Source organism: Notolabrus celidotus, chromosome 12 (assembly GCF_009762535.1).
Source record: "Notolabrus celidotus isolate fNotCel1 chromosome 12, fNotCel1.pri, whole genome shotgun sequence".
In the NCBI taxonomy this organism is placed as follows: Eukaryota; Metazoa; Chordata; class Actinopteri; order Labriformes; family Labridae; genus Notolabrus; species Notolabrus celidotus.
Window position 1 is genome coordinate 31,248,280 of NC_048283.1, and position 17,779 is coordinate 31,266,058.

The 17,779-nt window shown below is 41.3% G+C and overlaps 1 protein-coding gene across 1 annotated transcript in view; it reads left to right on the forward strand.

The window, feature by feature from the left end:
• LOC117822427 (furin-like protease kpc-1) overlaps positions 1-17,779 on the forward strand; it is a 232,152-nt gene that overhangs the window by 28,123 nt on the left and 186,250 nt on the right. Inside the window, exons 4-5 of the mRNA XM_034697137.1 lie at positions 6,360-6,441; positions 11,821-11,924. Coding sequence (XP_034553028.1) covers positions 6,360-6,441; positions 11,821-11,924 — 186 coding nt within the window. The remainder of the gene's footprint in view (positions 1-6,359; positions 6,442-11,820; positions 11,925-17,779) is intronic.

Sequence of the window (17,779 nt, forward strand, 5' to 3'; positions counted from 1 at the left end):
CAGAAGGAATAATACTTGATACAAAATAGTGTTGCATAAATGTAATGTTACAGTGCTGACTAATGAGAGTAAATAGTGAACTACTGCCAACCATTGATAATGCATAATAACACCTCTTGTCATGTCATGTACATCCTGTACAGGGAAAATCCTGCTAAGTTCTTTGAAAAGAAAGCCTTTTTTAAAAGTGACACATCTGACCTAAACTGATGAGTAGGATGGTACTCCAAAACAGAGAAAATAACCCAACATCAAATCAGTGCAATCTGCAACAGCTGCTGCAGCTCGTACTAAACACACACTGAGTTAAAGCAGTCCATGGGCATTGTGCTGTTAGGCTCACATGTGCAGAAATGTTATTTAACAACCTACTGCCAGTAAAGCAGCAATCAGCTGTTGCATTAACTGCTAATAACATAATTAGCAAGGCTGTGGAAAAACAGCCCCATGCGAACATAAGGGCTCAGAGATGACACTCAGATGAGGTCTCAATGCACACACACATGCATTTACACAGCGAGCACACAGCTCAAATGTAATCTGACTGAAAAGGACACACCACAAGACTGTTTACACATAAACAGTGTATGTGTTTATTATATATCCAGTATATGTATGTGTCCATTATATATATATGTACGTGTAAATTATAAATATATAGATATATATATGTGTAAGCGTAAATGTTATATACTTATATATATATATTTTTTTATATATATATATATACATTTTTATATATTTTTTTTAATATATATGTATATTGTATATATACATGAATGTGGTGTGATTGTCTTTGAGTTTTTAGTAAAGCGCTTAATAAATAAAAATGTATTATTATTGGTTGAAACTTACATAGATTGTAAAAACACTTTGATTTGTCAGAAGACGACAGAAAGAGCTACATAAATGCAGTCCATTTATCCTTTACCATTAATTAGAGTTTGTGTTAAAGAAGACATGGAACACTGGTTTCATTTCCAAGCAGCAACCTCCAGTCTTGAGAAATGAAACCAATGTAAATGTGTTAAAAACTGCAGTTCCTTCAGTGTCCACTTGAAGCTAGCTCCAAAAGCCTCGGAAGCCACACGTACAGCCACTCAACAAAGTAAATCTCCCCTTTACAGCTAAATGCTGTACCCAGACTTGATTTTTGTTATAACGCATTAGTTCTGAAGATATCCAGGTTACAAGTTCTTGTCATAACCTGGGGCCATGACAAAAAGACGAGAGGAGCACAAACTAATTAATGTGACTAAGTTATTTATTATAAAAGTAAATGAGATAAACAAGGAATAACAATGAGTATGGGGTAACATCAGTAGTGTGCATGTATAGGTGTGTTAATATGGTGTATGAGAGGTGCTGACTTGTGGACTAACACAAAAGTCAAACTAAAGCAATGGTGCACATTGATCTGGCATGGGGACAGTGAGAAAGAGGGCAAGGTAGCAGGAAGCCGCCCTTTTATGAGGGATGGCGCACCGGCCCAGGTGTGCCGAATCTGAGAGGATGTAGCCAATCAGCAGCACTCCTTGCACCTCGGGGAAAAATATGCAAATTTGTACAGCCCTAAAATAAACAAACAAGCAGGGGTCATCGCACTCTGTATAATTTGAGGCAGGGTCTCAGCTTTACCTCTTTGCCTTTTGCCTGGTCTGCCAAAAGTTAGATTGAGTCAGCATTTCCAATATGGCAGCTGCCATAGTCGGGCTTCAAAACTTGGTAACCAAAACCAGTGGGTGGCGTCACTGACACTGTGTTTTGACTGTCCATGATTGATTCGGTGCATTTATTTAATCATCCATCAGCTTAGTCAAGATCGCTTGTTCTTTCAACGTGTTTTTCAGTTGTAGAGCCCGGAAGTGCTCTTTTGGGATTAGTTGTTTGTAAAGGAGAAAATTTAAATATCAATTTCAACTTCATGGAGTCAAAAATGATTCCTTCAAGGTCTTAAAATATTGTCATTGGGTACACTGGGTATTGAAAAGCTTGGATACCTGGATATGCTTTGAACAGTCAATTTTAAACATATTGTCCTAGAGCCTCATAAAGGGCCGTTAAATTTAGCTTTACTAAAAGAACAGGTGGTAAGCTGCCTTAGTTTTCACCAACATTAATATGTGTAGTCCCATCTCCACATTTTCTCTCTTTCTCTGCCTCTCTTGTTCTTTCCCTCTCTCTCTTCTTCCATGTACAGGACAGAACATACTCAGTTTTCCCTCCAACGCTTCCTCTCTGCATTTGTGTGCTTTTGCTCTTCCTATTTTTCTTTTCTCTTTTTTTTTGGCGATTTTTTTAAAGACTCCAGTCACATCCGCAATCCCGCGGCCCTATAAGGAGCTTTCACGCTTTTTGGTTTGCTTTAGATGTTTAATACCCCCTCTCTTTTGTGTCAGAGAGCCGGAGAGGCGTTAAGAAGCGCTGATAAACCCCACTTAGATCCCTTCCTGGCCCGTCACCCCGGCCTGCCGGGCCGCTTTAGCAGGGAACTGATCTGTGACGGCCTGCCACTCAAACTGAGCACTTCTGAAGGCTGACACAATGGAGTGAGCAACACACCAGAGGGCCCGGGGGTAGGTGGGGAGGAGAAAGAGGGAGGGTGAGGCAGAGGAGGCCAAGAGGTGCCCTCAAAGACGGCTAGAGGAGGGGCCAGAGTGTATCTCCATCTTATCTTTCTTTTGTCTATAAACTTGTGCAATTTTTTCCTCCCTGTCCTTCCTGCTCAGTACCAGTATTGTCACACAATTTTTACATGTCTCTGTGTTGGTTTCAGCGGTCACCGTCTGGTCTTAGACCCCCTCCTCTGTTTTTTTTCCCTCTGCAGTCAGCTTGGCAGCTAAAGAGGAGATACTGAATAATGAGGGGGAGTAGGTGTATGAGGTTTGGGGGGGTTGAGGTCCAGATAGGGATCAGCAATGCACCGGGTTGGGGTGCTGGTGGAGTATTGGTCATGTGGTGCACTCAACACTGCGTGGTTGTGGCCGACAGAGCCTCAGGAAGAACAGCATTGTGATTGACAGGCGAAGGGAGGGGATGGCTGCATAGGGAGGAGGGGGGGGCATGTGGCCACTGCTGCTGCCACCGCCATCCCTTTCCCAGGGGGCCGTGGGTGGGTAGCGAAGTCCAAAATGTCAGCCCTGATATCTGTGCAGCACGGCTCGTATCACACTGCTGCAGATGCCTGCCATCCACAGCTTCCACTCATTCATATAGAGACAGGGGAGTATAATGTGCACACACAAACACTATTACACTCACACTTCTATCTGTGTTCTTTCACCATCATCCACTTTCAATGCACACGTTATCAATGGGGTTTCTCCTAACTGACATTCACACACACTTTTACCCTCTACATCTTACTGGATTCTTGTTTCCTTCCCCTTCCTTAAATTCACATTGTTCCATTGTACAGTCTGTCTTTTTACTCTTTTTTAAACAAGGCTTTTATTTTGAAAGGGAATGTCATTTCCAGTACATGTAAATGTGAATTTATTTTTACAGTGTGTGTACAGTAAGGTTGTATCTGTACCTTTTATTCCTCAGTGTGTGTGTGTGAGTGTGTGTGTGTGTGTGAGTGTGTGTGTGTGTGTGAAAGAGAGAGAGAGCTTGCCTCTCATATGTCACAGCTGGATGATGAATGTGCTGACAGTGGAGGGGTCAGTGTCACAGACAGTGTGGTCAATTGCCCCTTGTCCCCTGAGTCTAACCTTGAGCAACACTCCCTAAAGAGTCTCAATCTGCCATTAGGGCCCACGCCTACGCTACCACACACACACACACACACACACACACACACACACACACACACACACACACACACACATTCCTTTGTGAGCGTGTGCCATTAGTAGCTGGCAGGGCCTGGTTTGACAGAGAGCGATTAGCTCCCTATCATGTGTATTGATCACTGTGTCCAGGCTGCTTCTCCAGAGGAGGGGCTGGAGGGCTTTAACAAAGTAGGACACACACACCTACACACACATATACCAATTTCTTGTTATCTGTGAGTATGTTATACTCACTATTACAGTTTTTTTTTCGATTGCTTAAACAGGATTTTGAAAACAGGGCCCATTTTGTCAAAACACTACACACAATTCACACAACCACACACACAAGTAGCAGAACACCTCAGATCCTTTGCAAAATGAAACACTCTTGTAAAAATTATACACTAATTTATCAAAACCATATTTTGTTACCACATGAAACCCACACATTCATATGACTTAATCCTGTTTGGACCAGTTACACACTGCTGCTGCTAACCTAAAATACTTTTAGCAATGCTACTTCTCAGTGATCAGAGTACTGTAAGTGAAGTACACAGAGAAAGTGCAAATATACAATAAATTCACCGAACACTACACAAGACCAACGCTGCAGACTAATGAAAATATAATGTATTTCTCTCTATATACCCAAATCAGTCAACATGTCCACATGGAGAATCACAACAAAACATGTCCCAGTTTTCACGCTACTACAGTAGTGTTCATAACACTGTAAGCTCAGCAAATATCAGACAAACATCAAATACTGGATCCAGTTGAAGACAGGTGAACTCATCTGCTGCATTTTTATAGTGCTTAAACCTGATTGGTGTGTCTACAACTAACCAGTCATGCAAACACCTGATGGCTGGGTTTAACCAATAGGCTCATAGGTGTGGTCATTTGACAGTCATGGCTTTGGAATTGCAAGGAAGTGACATCATGATATACTTCTGTGTCTAATGTATACAAGTGTGTTTAGTGTTTTGTAAATCACTGTGTGTATTGTTTTGCAAAAAGTGTGAGGTTGACATTATGCTTATAGTGGTGCTGATCAGGGCCAATGTTTTTCTCCTTGAGTGTAAGGTTTTAGTGTAATACTTTTGATTTTAGTGTTTATGCAGTCGAAAAAAACTGTAATTTCAACACAGGCACAATGCTAACGTTCAAGTGTTGATCACGTGTGTGATCAAGGGTTACGCCAACAGCTTTTGGCCAATATTGGTATACCTTTTGGGAAAATGTTTGGCAATGATGGGCTGAGCTACATATGAGTCATTGTAAAATAATACACAACACATAGATGACTACAAACCTGTAGAACACACAAGTTGAAGTAATCTTGGTGTAACAGTCTGTTGATACATTTTTGAACCTACAAATTCAGTTAGCATACCTCCTTTGTAGATCCTTTTTTTATTAAAAGGAAAAACGTTTTATTTTGAAAATTAGTTTAGATTCGTAATTCTCTAATGGATGATGCTTGCACGAGTCCAAATGTTAAAGCATGATTTTTAACCCTTTTTCGGACATCTCTCCAGATCAAAATAAGTCAATATAATCAATGTAAACACCAGTTTGATTACATTTGAATAGCTGTACACATATCCCATCTGCTTCCGGTTGGATGTCTTCTTTAATTATTACTGCACATGTAGGGTTCTCGGCTCAAACACCCCCCCTAACCCTTCATCTGTCATCCTTGGGTAGTTTAGACCAGCTCTTGTTAATTGAGTCTAATTGAAGAACATGAAAGGGGAATAAAGCAAGCAGGCTTTTAAGACATAAAAGACTTTAGCCGCCTCTCAATAGTATTTATTTTCAACCTCTTTCACTCTGATTTAAGTGTAAGAGGACAATAGTGCACTGACACTGATATGTGTGTTCATGTGTGTGTCTATGATCTGTTGTTTGATTTTGTGCATCCACCTTCACACAAACCAGCCTCTTATCAGATCAAAGCTGCAACCAGCGGCCTATGAAAGAAACTGTGTGTGTGTGTGTGTGTGTGTGTGAGTGTGTGTGTGTGTGTTTGTGCATGTTCATGTGTGCATGTGTGCTGTGGAGGACAGAGGTGTAGGTGAGGCAGGGGTGTTTTTGTTGCTTTTAACCCAGGACAATGGGACCGCAAGAAGAGAGCGAGCGAGTACTCTTTGAACTAATGAAGAGGAAACCTTTTACTCTCCTCCATAAAGATACCCAACTCTCCCTGTGCTGGATTTTCCCACTCTTTCAAAGTAGAATGAAACAGAATAGAAAATAAATATTTCATTTTTTTTTTTTTCTGTGCTTCTCACTGTTTTGCTTTTATCTTCGTAAATCCTGGACAAAAAGCCATACAAAGCAAAAACAAGACTTTAGAAATGGATGAAGATTATTAGAGCTGTAGTACACAGTGTCTATCGGGTGAGCTAAGGTGTGGACACTAAGCTTTTCAGAGAGCAGTGAATGCAAATGTAAAATTCTATTTTTTTTCCACAACAGGCTAGAAGTTTGATGTCTATTATATAAGCCATTGTCCAAAGTTAGATAGATTAATATTGTCCTCAAAGTTATATTCAACTATGCTGTGATTTCCAGGTTCGCTGGGTGCAGAGGCAGTGCAGTCATTACAGAGAGAAACGGATTCCTGTGACAGGAAGGGACCACAGTACTGCTCACAGTAAGTTTTATCTAATATTATATATTTTTTCTCTGCATTGACTTTTATTGATCCCGGTTGTTCTTTGTAGGCTGTCTTCAGCTGAAATTTTGTTTTTGGTGACCTAATGTTGTTTGAAGCATTTACCCCTTATAAATCAAATCTTAATAAATGAAAGACAAAGGAAGTGGAGAAAGTTTTGCTGATGGGACCATGGTGCTTCAGGTTGACTTTTCAGATTTCTTTTTTCTATGAGGTTCTATCCGGTGTGGGTGTTAAAACTTTCTCAAACACGCTCTTTCTGTCTTTATTTACATTTTCCACCAGGTTAGAGATTTCAAAGAGTGGTCTCATATAAAATTCTAAGGGGTGTGACAATACACTCAGCATAGAGATGAGATGAGACAAGACAATACTACTCAACACTATACTACACGATACGACACGATACGTCACGACACGTCACGACTACAGGCTGATTTATACTTCTGCACCTCCCCTACACAGCAGGGGCTGACGCAGACATGAGCGCCACATACTTGTGCGTCGATGTGTCCGTGTCGTGCAGCAATTCTCCTCCGAAACGCTTGAGGGCAGTGTGGTCTCTCTGATAGTCGGTCGCCTGTTTCCGGGCCCCGCTACGATATCTGTTTACTTTTCCACAGAGATTCAGAGCGTGTTATGTTAATCTACAGCTGATACATGTTGCTGTTTATCATACAGACATGATTAAATGAAGAATAGAGAGGAGGAGATGAAATACATGGCCGATGTGTGGCCAATGTCCAGGATCCCGGAGGTGCTGTAAATGTGGGAAACACAATTCCGCCGAAATCACAGGGCTTTTGGTCCACGGCGATTCTATACGTAGATACATTTTGGAGGAGGTGCATGGCAGCTACGTGCGTAGGCCTCTGCGTAGGTACAGAAGCTACGTGGACCACCAATTATAGAGCACATGCGGAAATGCTGAAAACCGCATTTCATCGAGCGTCCGCTTGAGGCTGGCTGCACAGGAAACCACATACACACCCATTCAAAGAAGACGATCTTTACAGCAGAAATAAACATGTTTACAGGTGGTTCAAAAATGGTTTAGGTCTGAATAGCTAATTTGTCTATCAGCACACACTGTACAGGGGATTCAATTATTTTTAACTCAGTATTCTCAAAGATGTTAAAATTAAGAGTTTTGCCCAAATAAGGACATGGCTGACTTGATTGACCGGCGGGCACCCTGTAGCTGTTAACGAAAAGGCTTAAGGCCCACCTCTTTACCTCACACTAGCTCGGACAATGTTAGGTTGAGTTCAGCATTTCTAATATGGCACCTGCTGACGATTGGCTTGATTCAGCGTGTTTAACATTTTGAACACCTCAATATGATCTGTAGATATTCAATACTGTCAGTTATATACACTGTGTCATGAATGAAAATTTGATTCAGGTGAAAAAACACATTTGGCATTATTTTTGACATGGGAAATGTTTACGTTTTTTTAATGATTAATCGATAATTGATCGTTAACATTTCCAAAGATCAATCACGGAAAATACTTAAAATTGACATCCCTCATTCTGACTATGAATTACCAAACACAGTAAAAGACACAAACAATAAGTACTGTGAAAGTTTCATCATTCACATGTTCTTCTGATAATTCTTATGAAAGACAGACAGAATTTTACTCGTTCACTCAAGCAGTACTCACATTTTACAGAATTATAAGACTGTCATCAGGTTTACGAAAAATAGGGAAAATCACAATCTAATGTAGTTGGAAACATATCTCAGGAGTTTTTCCACTACAGATGTATGCCTTTCACAACGCCATGCAGGTCTGAATTACAGTTAATGAAATGTCAAGCTGTTTAAAAGACCGAAGTGTAGCCTGTTATTATGAACTCGGCCTCAGTGAATATTTTTGTCAATAATGAGTTTTTATCCTTTTATTATCATTATTTATTCTGCTACAATTCTTGTGCATGTCTGAGCTTTTCAATTACACAACAACAAGCTGTGACCAATACGTCAGGGTGCTAAATATTTATTAAATCAATAATTGAACATACTCCAACAATGTTGGAGAAAGGGAGAACGCGTCAGACAGATGGACATGTGATCGTGAATATGAACATTAGTGTAGACTTAAAAAAAAAGATTTGATCATGGAATCTGTTGTGAACTCAATGAGAAATATTGTCAAGCTTCAGTATCCCGAGATCTCGTGGCACAAGATTTCGTCACACCCTTATTAAATTCAGGACAATATAGATTGGTGGCCTACCTTGCTTTGATGTAAAGCACATGAGACGTTAGTCCTCATTGGATCCTGTATGATACTGTCAGTGTGAGTTTTAAATAATCAATGAAGTTATGCAGCTGTGCCTTGTGCATATATGTACTCGCTTGTTCAGTGTTATCGTTCCAGTGGATAGTCCTTGCATCAATATTACTTTTACAGCCCCCTTTGTTTTTTTTATGCGTTTTTGGGAGCTCAATGAAACCACAGAAGTTAATGTGATCAGTAGGAAGGTTGAAATCTGCCATGTAAATAGTAACACTCCTGCCTGCAGTTGCACCTGGCTCTATCTGGGAATGAGTTACACTTTGAACGATTAAGAGACTTTAATCCAACCTCTTTGTGCCCTGCACCTCACTGAACGCCTGTATTGTCCACCGCTTAACTGCAAAATGTTCTCATACATGCCCTCATTCCCTTTGCACCATGTGCTTTAGGCCTTGCCTTTTAGATTGTTTAAGTAGGGCCCAAACGATGTTTAGCTGTGACATCATGACAGACACATCCACACCACGGACAGCTCCACACAATAAACACTCACAACAACAGTGGCAGCTCTAACAGCATCATTCTACTCTCTCATATGTCTATTACTCTGTCTATCAAAAGACAGTTGAATACATATGGGAGATTTGGGATAAGCATACAAATGTTCACTGCCAAAGTCTTTTTAGCAATAAATGTCAACCAACTAAAAACTGTGCGAGAACTGACCTGCACTCTCAGGTCTTCTTCTTCCATTCACCTCACTACACCACCTGTCTCCTTGACCACCATGGGATCTAAGGCCTTTTGCCAGTCTGCCCCCTGCCTCTGGAACTCCCTCCCACCAGACATGCATAACATTGAGTCTCTCTCCATTTTCAAATCCTGCCTGACATTCCATTTGTGTGAATGAAGCAAATTATACGTGCAAATAATTTGTGAGGGTTGAAAAAACTAATCTCCAGCTAATCTATTGCCCGGCGATAGCCAATCAGCGTGCAGATCCTCGTATGGTGTGACCATAGACTAAAAAATATGGACGTAGTATCTGTGACGTCACCCATCTGTTCCTGAGAGCTGTTTTGAAGCAAATCGACGGCAGCAGCCATATTGGTAATGCGGAACTCAACTAGGCAGAGTGTGACGTAGTGTGAGTCTCTTAGCCAATGGCTGTGTGTTCCCGACCGGGAGTCACGTCAGTCATGTCCTTATTTGGGCAAAACTCATAATCTTAATATCTTCTTAACCGTCATGTTAGAAAAAAATTCACCCCCCGTACAGTGTGTGCCATTAGAGAGATTAGCTTTGTAGGGCCAAGCCGTTTTTTGAACCAGGCTGTAAACATGTTTATTAATGCTGCAAAGATCGTCTTTTTCCCATTCATATCTATGTGGTTTCCGGTGTTTCTGCAGCCAGCCTCAAGCGGATTTTCGATGTTTTGCAGTTTATAACACTTCCGCATTGGCTTCATCGTTTGAGACCGGAGTTTGCTGCTTGGGTGTGACGTATAGGCCAACAGAGGTTCATTCATCTGGAATATACAGGATACAATGATTATATGTCTGCTGCTTCCCTGAACTTTGTGACACTACCTACTTTTTATGGGATCATGAAAATAACAGCAGCTCATTGTGAGGAAAGTGAGTGATGAGGTTGGATTATCTGGTAAATTGTGAAAAACTTTGTCTGTCTCTTGAATCCAGCTATCAGTTGTGCTAGGAAGTTAGCTCTACTCCCTTTAGCATAACCGGCTTCCCCATTAAATGTACTTGAGCTCAATTGATAACAACAGACTGGTGTGGCACAAAATTTTGCGTCTTGGACACTCGTGTACACGCGATTTTGACCCGCAAATTGAGCGAGTAAACCCAAAACATTCTTGTGTTTGTATTAGCTCGAATAGTCCGATCATTGGCATCAAGTGTGAACTCGACGTGGTATTTTTAATCCTGAATGTGGTCCTAATCCTGCGTTGTAGACACATGGTAAGACCTCTTTTTTTTTTAAAGGATCTTATTCAATCACAGTAGGCTAATGTATTATTTATTAGGGATGCACCGAAATGAAAATACTTAGCTAAAACCGAAAATGAGGAAACCAAGGCCAAAAACCAAAACACCGAAATAAATGTTAATGCCAATTATTAGTACCATTGCATTTATGGCTCTGACTGTGTACTAACCTCACTAAAATCAAGGATCTTCTGCGCTCTGCTCTCCTTCCTGCGCTGTGCACTTCTCCGTCTCCAAGCAGGTTCTCCTCATCCATCCATGATCCATCCATGGATCATTTCTTGTGCGTGCTGATTTATTCCCACATCCAAGTAATGATCTTTATAACACGGATCAAGTACAGTCGCGATGAAGTGCAGAGGATCCAAATAGATCTCAGTGAAACGTGTGCTGACAGACTCGGATAATGGATGCAGACATGTTGGCCCTTATCCAGACAAGCGCGTACTGGCCGCAGTTTTTTTTGATGATAAAAGTATTTCGGTGGCTGAATTTTCGGTGCATCCCTATTATTTACTCCTTTTTTTCAGAAGAAACCCCAAATAATTCATATGTGCTAGTTTCAATGCATCAACCTTAACTCCTCTTATTGATGCTTAAGCTGTGTACAGCGTTTTATAACCATCAGATTAAATAAGGGGCCTGACATGGACAAGTTTTGAATTAATTTTGCAATACATAACGCATATTATGAAACAAACTGATTCACATCCATCATATGTGAGAGTGAGAAAGACAAAGTGTGAATGGCAGTGAGATGAAGTGCTTCGAAGGGGGGGAATTTGAAGAAAGCGAGAGGGAGTGAAGTGAGTGTAACATATAGTGTCTGGAGAGAAAGGTGCAGACCTTGATGAGCTGATAGCACATCGGCAGACAGTGAGCCAAGCTGTACTGCAGAATGAGATGCTAATACTATGCTAATAATATGCTAATCTTCCAGCAGTATTCCGTTTCACTGGAGAGAGGGGGGGGTCTAGGAGGTCCTTCACCATTGGTTGGAGGCCAGGGACTTCCTGGTGTCAGAGTTCAAAGCAAGACAGAAGAAGGCAACACAAACATGTTTACACAAATACACACATGATGTGTCTGTGTGTTTGCAGGTTCCCAGAAGAGAGAGTCTGAAACTGACAGGCAGTCCAGGGAGAGTCAGAGTGACCAGTCCCTCACCTTCAATGACCCACTGTGGCCCATGCAGTGGGAACTGGTGAGTGTATCTCTCTCTCTCTCTCTCTCTCTCTCTCTCTCTCTCTCTCCCCCTCTCCCTCTCCCTCTCTCTCTCTCTCTCTCTCTCTCTCTCTCTCCCCCTCTCCCCCTCTCTCTGTGTGTGTGTGTTTATTTGTGTGTGTGTGCGTTTGTTTGCCTGGATTTACTGGTCTTTTCTGGTAGCTTCCTCCCTCTCCACTCAGCTCTCAGCCTCATGCAGAAGGATGTTCCTCTGACAGGCATAAGTCAGGCAGGCTTTCATGTGTGACTGGAGAGAGAGAGACAGGAGATAGAAGGAGGTAGGCAGATTATGGAGGAGAAAGAATGGAAGGAGGGAGGGAGGGTGGAAGCGGTTGTCCATGTTGAACCGAGACAGATGTCGGGGATTGATGAGGCTTGGAACAACACTGACTCAAACTGTGCTGCAACAAGACATGCATAGTCCTTCTGCAGAATTGTGTTTACATGGTTTGACCAAATATGGGTTTTTGAGGAATAACAACTGTACCACACAGGTGTGTTTTATTTGGAACAGTTAAGAGTTGTTACTGCACGGCACAACTATACGTACAAATAGCATATCATTTTAAAGCTATACCCTGTGATGGTTGGACATATGGTTAAACCAGATTGATAATGACCAATATCACCTCTAAGAAAAATATTTATCCTAGCATGCTTTGCACAGCGCCATGAAGCAGCCACTAGCAATGCAAAATGACTGGGGGTGAATTTCCAGTGGTGGATGGTGGTAGCCATGACGGTGCATTCCATGACAAAGCTTTAGCTAAATACTGCATTTACTGTATTTAAAGTAGCAGTAGTGTGTTGGTCACAGCCATAGACTGTATAATAAATGGATGTCATCTCACTGGTCTCGAAGTGAGGCTGTCACAAAAACTGCTCCCCCTAGTGGCTGTCTGCAGTATAGGTGAAAAACTCTGTCTCCCCCATTCATTTGAATGGGGCTGCAGTCAAACTTTGAAAAATAAATACATGTGGTACGAATGTTTCTCACATCCGTATGCTGTGGTGATATGTAGTTATCATTTGACTGTTTTGTGTTCAAGGCTTCTTTTTTCTGATCCAGTTTTACTTTAATTGACAACTGCCGTAGAGAGAAACTCTGTAGGACCTCGGGACAGTGCACTGTAGGGCGGAGCTTGTTACCGTGGAAACACACAAATTCCCTACTGCGCAGACTCTGGCTACAGAAAATTTACAAGAAGGCAGCTTTCTAAAACAGGATATTTTGGGAAAAGGCGGAGCGATGCTATCCATTATATTTACAGTCTATGGTCAGAGCACACTTTTTGTACAAAAGGAAGTTAAATGTGTCTTATACATCAGATTTAACTGTACATCATCAATTATTTGGGCTGCAATTATTCTTAAACTAAAAAAATAAAAGCACCACTATAATTTGATATTTTTTCAAATTGATGGTATAATTTTATGAGGTAACCCAGTACATACTGAAACACATTGACACCCACATACTCACTCACTTAGAGCAGGGGGACAGTACTCAGCCAACAGACACAACAAATGTTCTTGACTGACATGCGAGGGTGTAATCTGACAGAGTCAGGAGGAGGACAGGCTGGGTCCAAGAATCACCACAGCAACCGGCAACACATTGATTGACATCTGAGCTCTTGGGCCAGAATTGGGGCTTGAGGGTCAGGATTGGGGCAGAGGGTGGAAGAGACAAAGATGTAGGCGGACAGAGAGGAGGGATATGAACTTAAATATCTGATACAACTTTTCCAGAGTGGGATCTGTTGAAAAAAGGGAAGGCTTTATTAAAAAACTTTATTGACAGGGTGGTTTATGACATGAAACTTGTCAAAGGACTAAGTATTGAACGTCAGAATATAGTCATATCTTCAAGAATTAAAACCACTTTAGAAGTTAAGAAAATATCTTTGTTTCTCTCCCTCTGTCTCTTTGTACGCCTCCCTCTCTCCCTCTCTCATTCTGTTGTGTTTAATCAGCCTCTGGTGGATGTGGATATTGATTGAGGGTCAGTAATCTGCTCAGGGTTGGTAGCCGGCCAAGACCTGGTACATGTGTGTGTGTTTGTGTGTTTATGTGTGTGTGCTGCTCTGGCATATATCTTTTCAGAAAGCTGGCGTGTACAATGTGGGTGGGCTGAACTCGTACACACATACAAGAACAAGCACACAAAAGTCAAGTGGAGTCCATTGTATCCTTGCCTAGGCCGAGTCCAGCTCCACCAGAGCAGCTTGTTCAAAGCTGCAAAAATCCATGCAGCACCCTGGATGTGCTTGTTTTTGATGATGTAAGTGTGTGTGTGTGAGAGAGAGTATCTCTGTGTTTGAAGCTATAGAGGTGGGGCAGCTTAGACAAAGGCAGAGAAGACTGAGACTGTTTTGCTGTCACTCTGTTTGCAAATGTGTCATCTGCATAGTGTGTGAGTCTGTATTAGTGTTTTACTTTAGTGCTGAATTAATGTTTCATCACTATCTGTGTATTACCATTTGTTTAAGCATTAGTGTGCAAATACACCTTGTGTGTGTGTGTGTGTGTGTGTGCGTGTGTGTGTGTGTGTGTGTGTGTGTGTGTGTGTGTGTGTGTGTGTGTGTGTGTTTGCACACCAAGGTGTAAATGCTAGAGGGAGCATATGTTGTGTTCCAGTGCTTCAGATAATGATTATAATTCTGTGCACCTCTCTCTGTGTGTCTGTGAAAGGTGAGTGTGAAGCTTTTGCCATTGGCTCCTGCTTCATGACGCTGTTTGTATATGTGTGAGTGTGTATGTGTATATGTGTATATGTGTGTGTATATGTGTGTGTGTGTGTCGGTATATAGCGGGGGGAAGCTTTCAGGCAGCCTCTGTATGAGCCCTTACTGAAGTTCACGAAGCTGCATGTATGTCTTTTGGATGTACCTGAACACTTACCCTGCTGGTGTGTGTGTTAGTGGGTGTTTTCACTCTTCCATGTGCATAACAAAAAGAAAAAAATAGATAACAGTCAGTCCATAAAGGCAAATACCCAAAAGGGTGAATTCAGACAATTGTCTTAATACAAGGAAACTTGAATAATAATGCTAGATGGAGTCAATGATAGAGAACACACAATTAACTGGCAACATGAGGGAAGACACCAGGAGTATACACAGACAATCAAAGGGTAACAAGATACAGGGGGCTCTAAACAGGGTGGGGCTGAAGGATCTAGAAAACAGAGACAAGGGTAAGTACAAAATGAAACCGGAAGTGACAAATGAAGAACAACATGACCTTAGCTGACTTGACAGAGTGTGTCACTGCACATTACAAGTTTGGACCAATGTGCACTAAAATCAGAGTTGGGCAAGTTCCAGAAAATGTGTAACTTATTTTATTACCCGGCTGTCTTACTGATCTTCTGGTTGTGTAAGATGCTTGATTCTGATTGGTCCAAACCCCTTGACAACGGTTATTAACATTCACTAACATGAGCAACACCAGAGACAAACTGATCACACCTCATGTGAAATCAATCCACGGAAAAGAGTTCAGACACATTTAGCTTCTGCTTGTTGACACCATAGACCGTAAGGTGAGGGGAAACCGTTAGCTTCTGTTAGCATCATATTGGTAAACAATATGGATAAAACGTTAGCTTCTGTTTGCATGCTAAATCGGCAGGCTATGGACGTTTACATCTTGGATCCTGTCCATCAATATGATGAAGGAGCGGAGCAGGTGAGAGAAACTTTAGGTTAGCAATCTCTACAAAGAAATTTAAACCATGAGCGGTGGTGATGATAGCAGCAGGGTTCAAAGTTGTGACATTAGTTTCTTTTTAAAGGTGTGTGAACCACAGAGCTCAGAGAAGAAGGAGAGCTGAATGAGGACAGTTTCATGTTCAATCCACCAAACAGGCAGAGAAGAATCCATCACCATGGAATGATGACTGATGAGGAATCACTGGGACTATTTTTAAAAACTGTAAACATAAATCATTTTAAATCAATAAAATCATATTTAAATTTTTTTAACAATGTGTCTGTATTTTAAGTTAGTAGCCAGGCAATAAGGATCCTGTCTCACCCAGTCGGGATTCTTTTTCCCATAACAACCTGCTAACCATACATTATCCCTTACATATCTACTTGTTACCACTATCAAATAGTAACTACCTTACTGACTGAGAAATGGCATTAAGAAAGTAATTATTTACTGGAAAAAATATTTTTTGCTCTTTGCTTCAACACTCATGTACCCTACCCTGCTGAATTTATCTGCTTGTGAAAATTGTATTTGTATTTCCGGCCATTTTTTAATAACCGTATTAAAAAAGCTTGTAGTTTGAAGCTTGAAGCCTGTAACAAGTTATCGAAATTATTCCTTGAAATTTCATGACTAAGGCTTACCAGAGGCTGTAAATTAAAATCCCAGCTCTAGCCTGCAGGGGCAGTGCTGAGTATCATAACACACACACCTGCAGGTCCCCCCTGTACTAATATTAATATGTTTTTAGGAGAGTGTTAAACTGAATTCAAGCATTATGTAGAGCATGAGCACCAGAAGAGCTCCAAAATGTATCTTGTTAGCTCATTCAAGGTCCATTATTTATAACTTTGAAAGAGTCTAGGCTCCACTTTTGGGTAGGTACACAAGTGTGTGCAGACACACTCACAACACAGACTTTATCCCCTTTTTTTCTCCACTGTGCACCATCACTTCCTCTCTATATCACAATAACTGCGACAGAGATGAAGCCTCTTGAATATACTCACTTTGAATAACAAATTTGTGTGTGTGTGTGCGTGTGTTTGCGTGTGTGTGTGTGCGTGTGTGCGTGCGTGTGTTTGCGTGTGTGTGTGTGTGTGTGTGTGTGTGGGCAGGGGAGTTTTGGACAGCTGCTGACATTTTAGGTAAGATAGTTTGTTTGTTCCCTGGCTCTTTGGATGTGTGTTTGTGTGTGTGCAATTATTGTGTTGTTTAAAGTGTGTAGTTGGTGTGCTTGTAGGTGTTTATGTGAAGCACAAATTTAAGTTGTATAATGCTGAAGTGTTAGTCTGTCGTTCTATCATTTGTTTTAAGGTGCGAGTGTATGATCCTATTCGTGTTTTCAGATACATGTATGTATATGTCGGAGGTCCTTAATGTGCAGCGATGTTACTCTGGCCTCACTGTGGGGTTGCTGCTGTGCACTTGCGTGTTTGTTTGTGTTTGGATCTGTGTGTGGGTTTGTTTGAAATGTGTGTATGTATTGATGTGTGGGAGGAGTTGTGGTTTGAGGTGCAAGGATGAAAGATCTGTCTCTGTGACTTGTTCATGAACTCTTTCAAACATGTTGCATCTAAGTGCACTCAGACACAATGAGGTCCTGACTGCAAATTGGCATCAGTGGAATTGAATTGATACAAACAGCAGCAATGATTATCATACTTTATATCTGGATGAACTTTTGATTAATTCCATTTCCAGCAGGTAGTGGCCTTCTCTATTCTTAAGCTCTAGCCATGGCATTATGTGAGGTTCTCTGCTAGACAGGTAAACTGGAATTGTTTGCACATCACATTATTTCACTATTTTGCTTTTGGTTATTCTTGCATATTGTTGTTGCGCTGTGAAATAGTTATGGGATGTGACATTTTCTTTCTCTCTATCTCTCTATCTTGTGATATTGGACTTACAGCAGATGGAAAGAAGCAGTTGTGGAGGCAGGTCTTGATAGTTGAGGTATTCTCTGGTTTGTGGTGTTTCAGGTTGTAGCCTGTGTCCTTCCTCTTGAACAAAGTATGGGCTGGATGGTGTTGCACTGATGTTGTATGTAGACTGTGTCCATGGAGGGGAGGTCAGAGCTGACAATTCTCTCTGCAGTCTTGATGACCTATT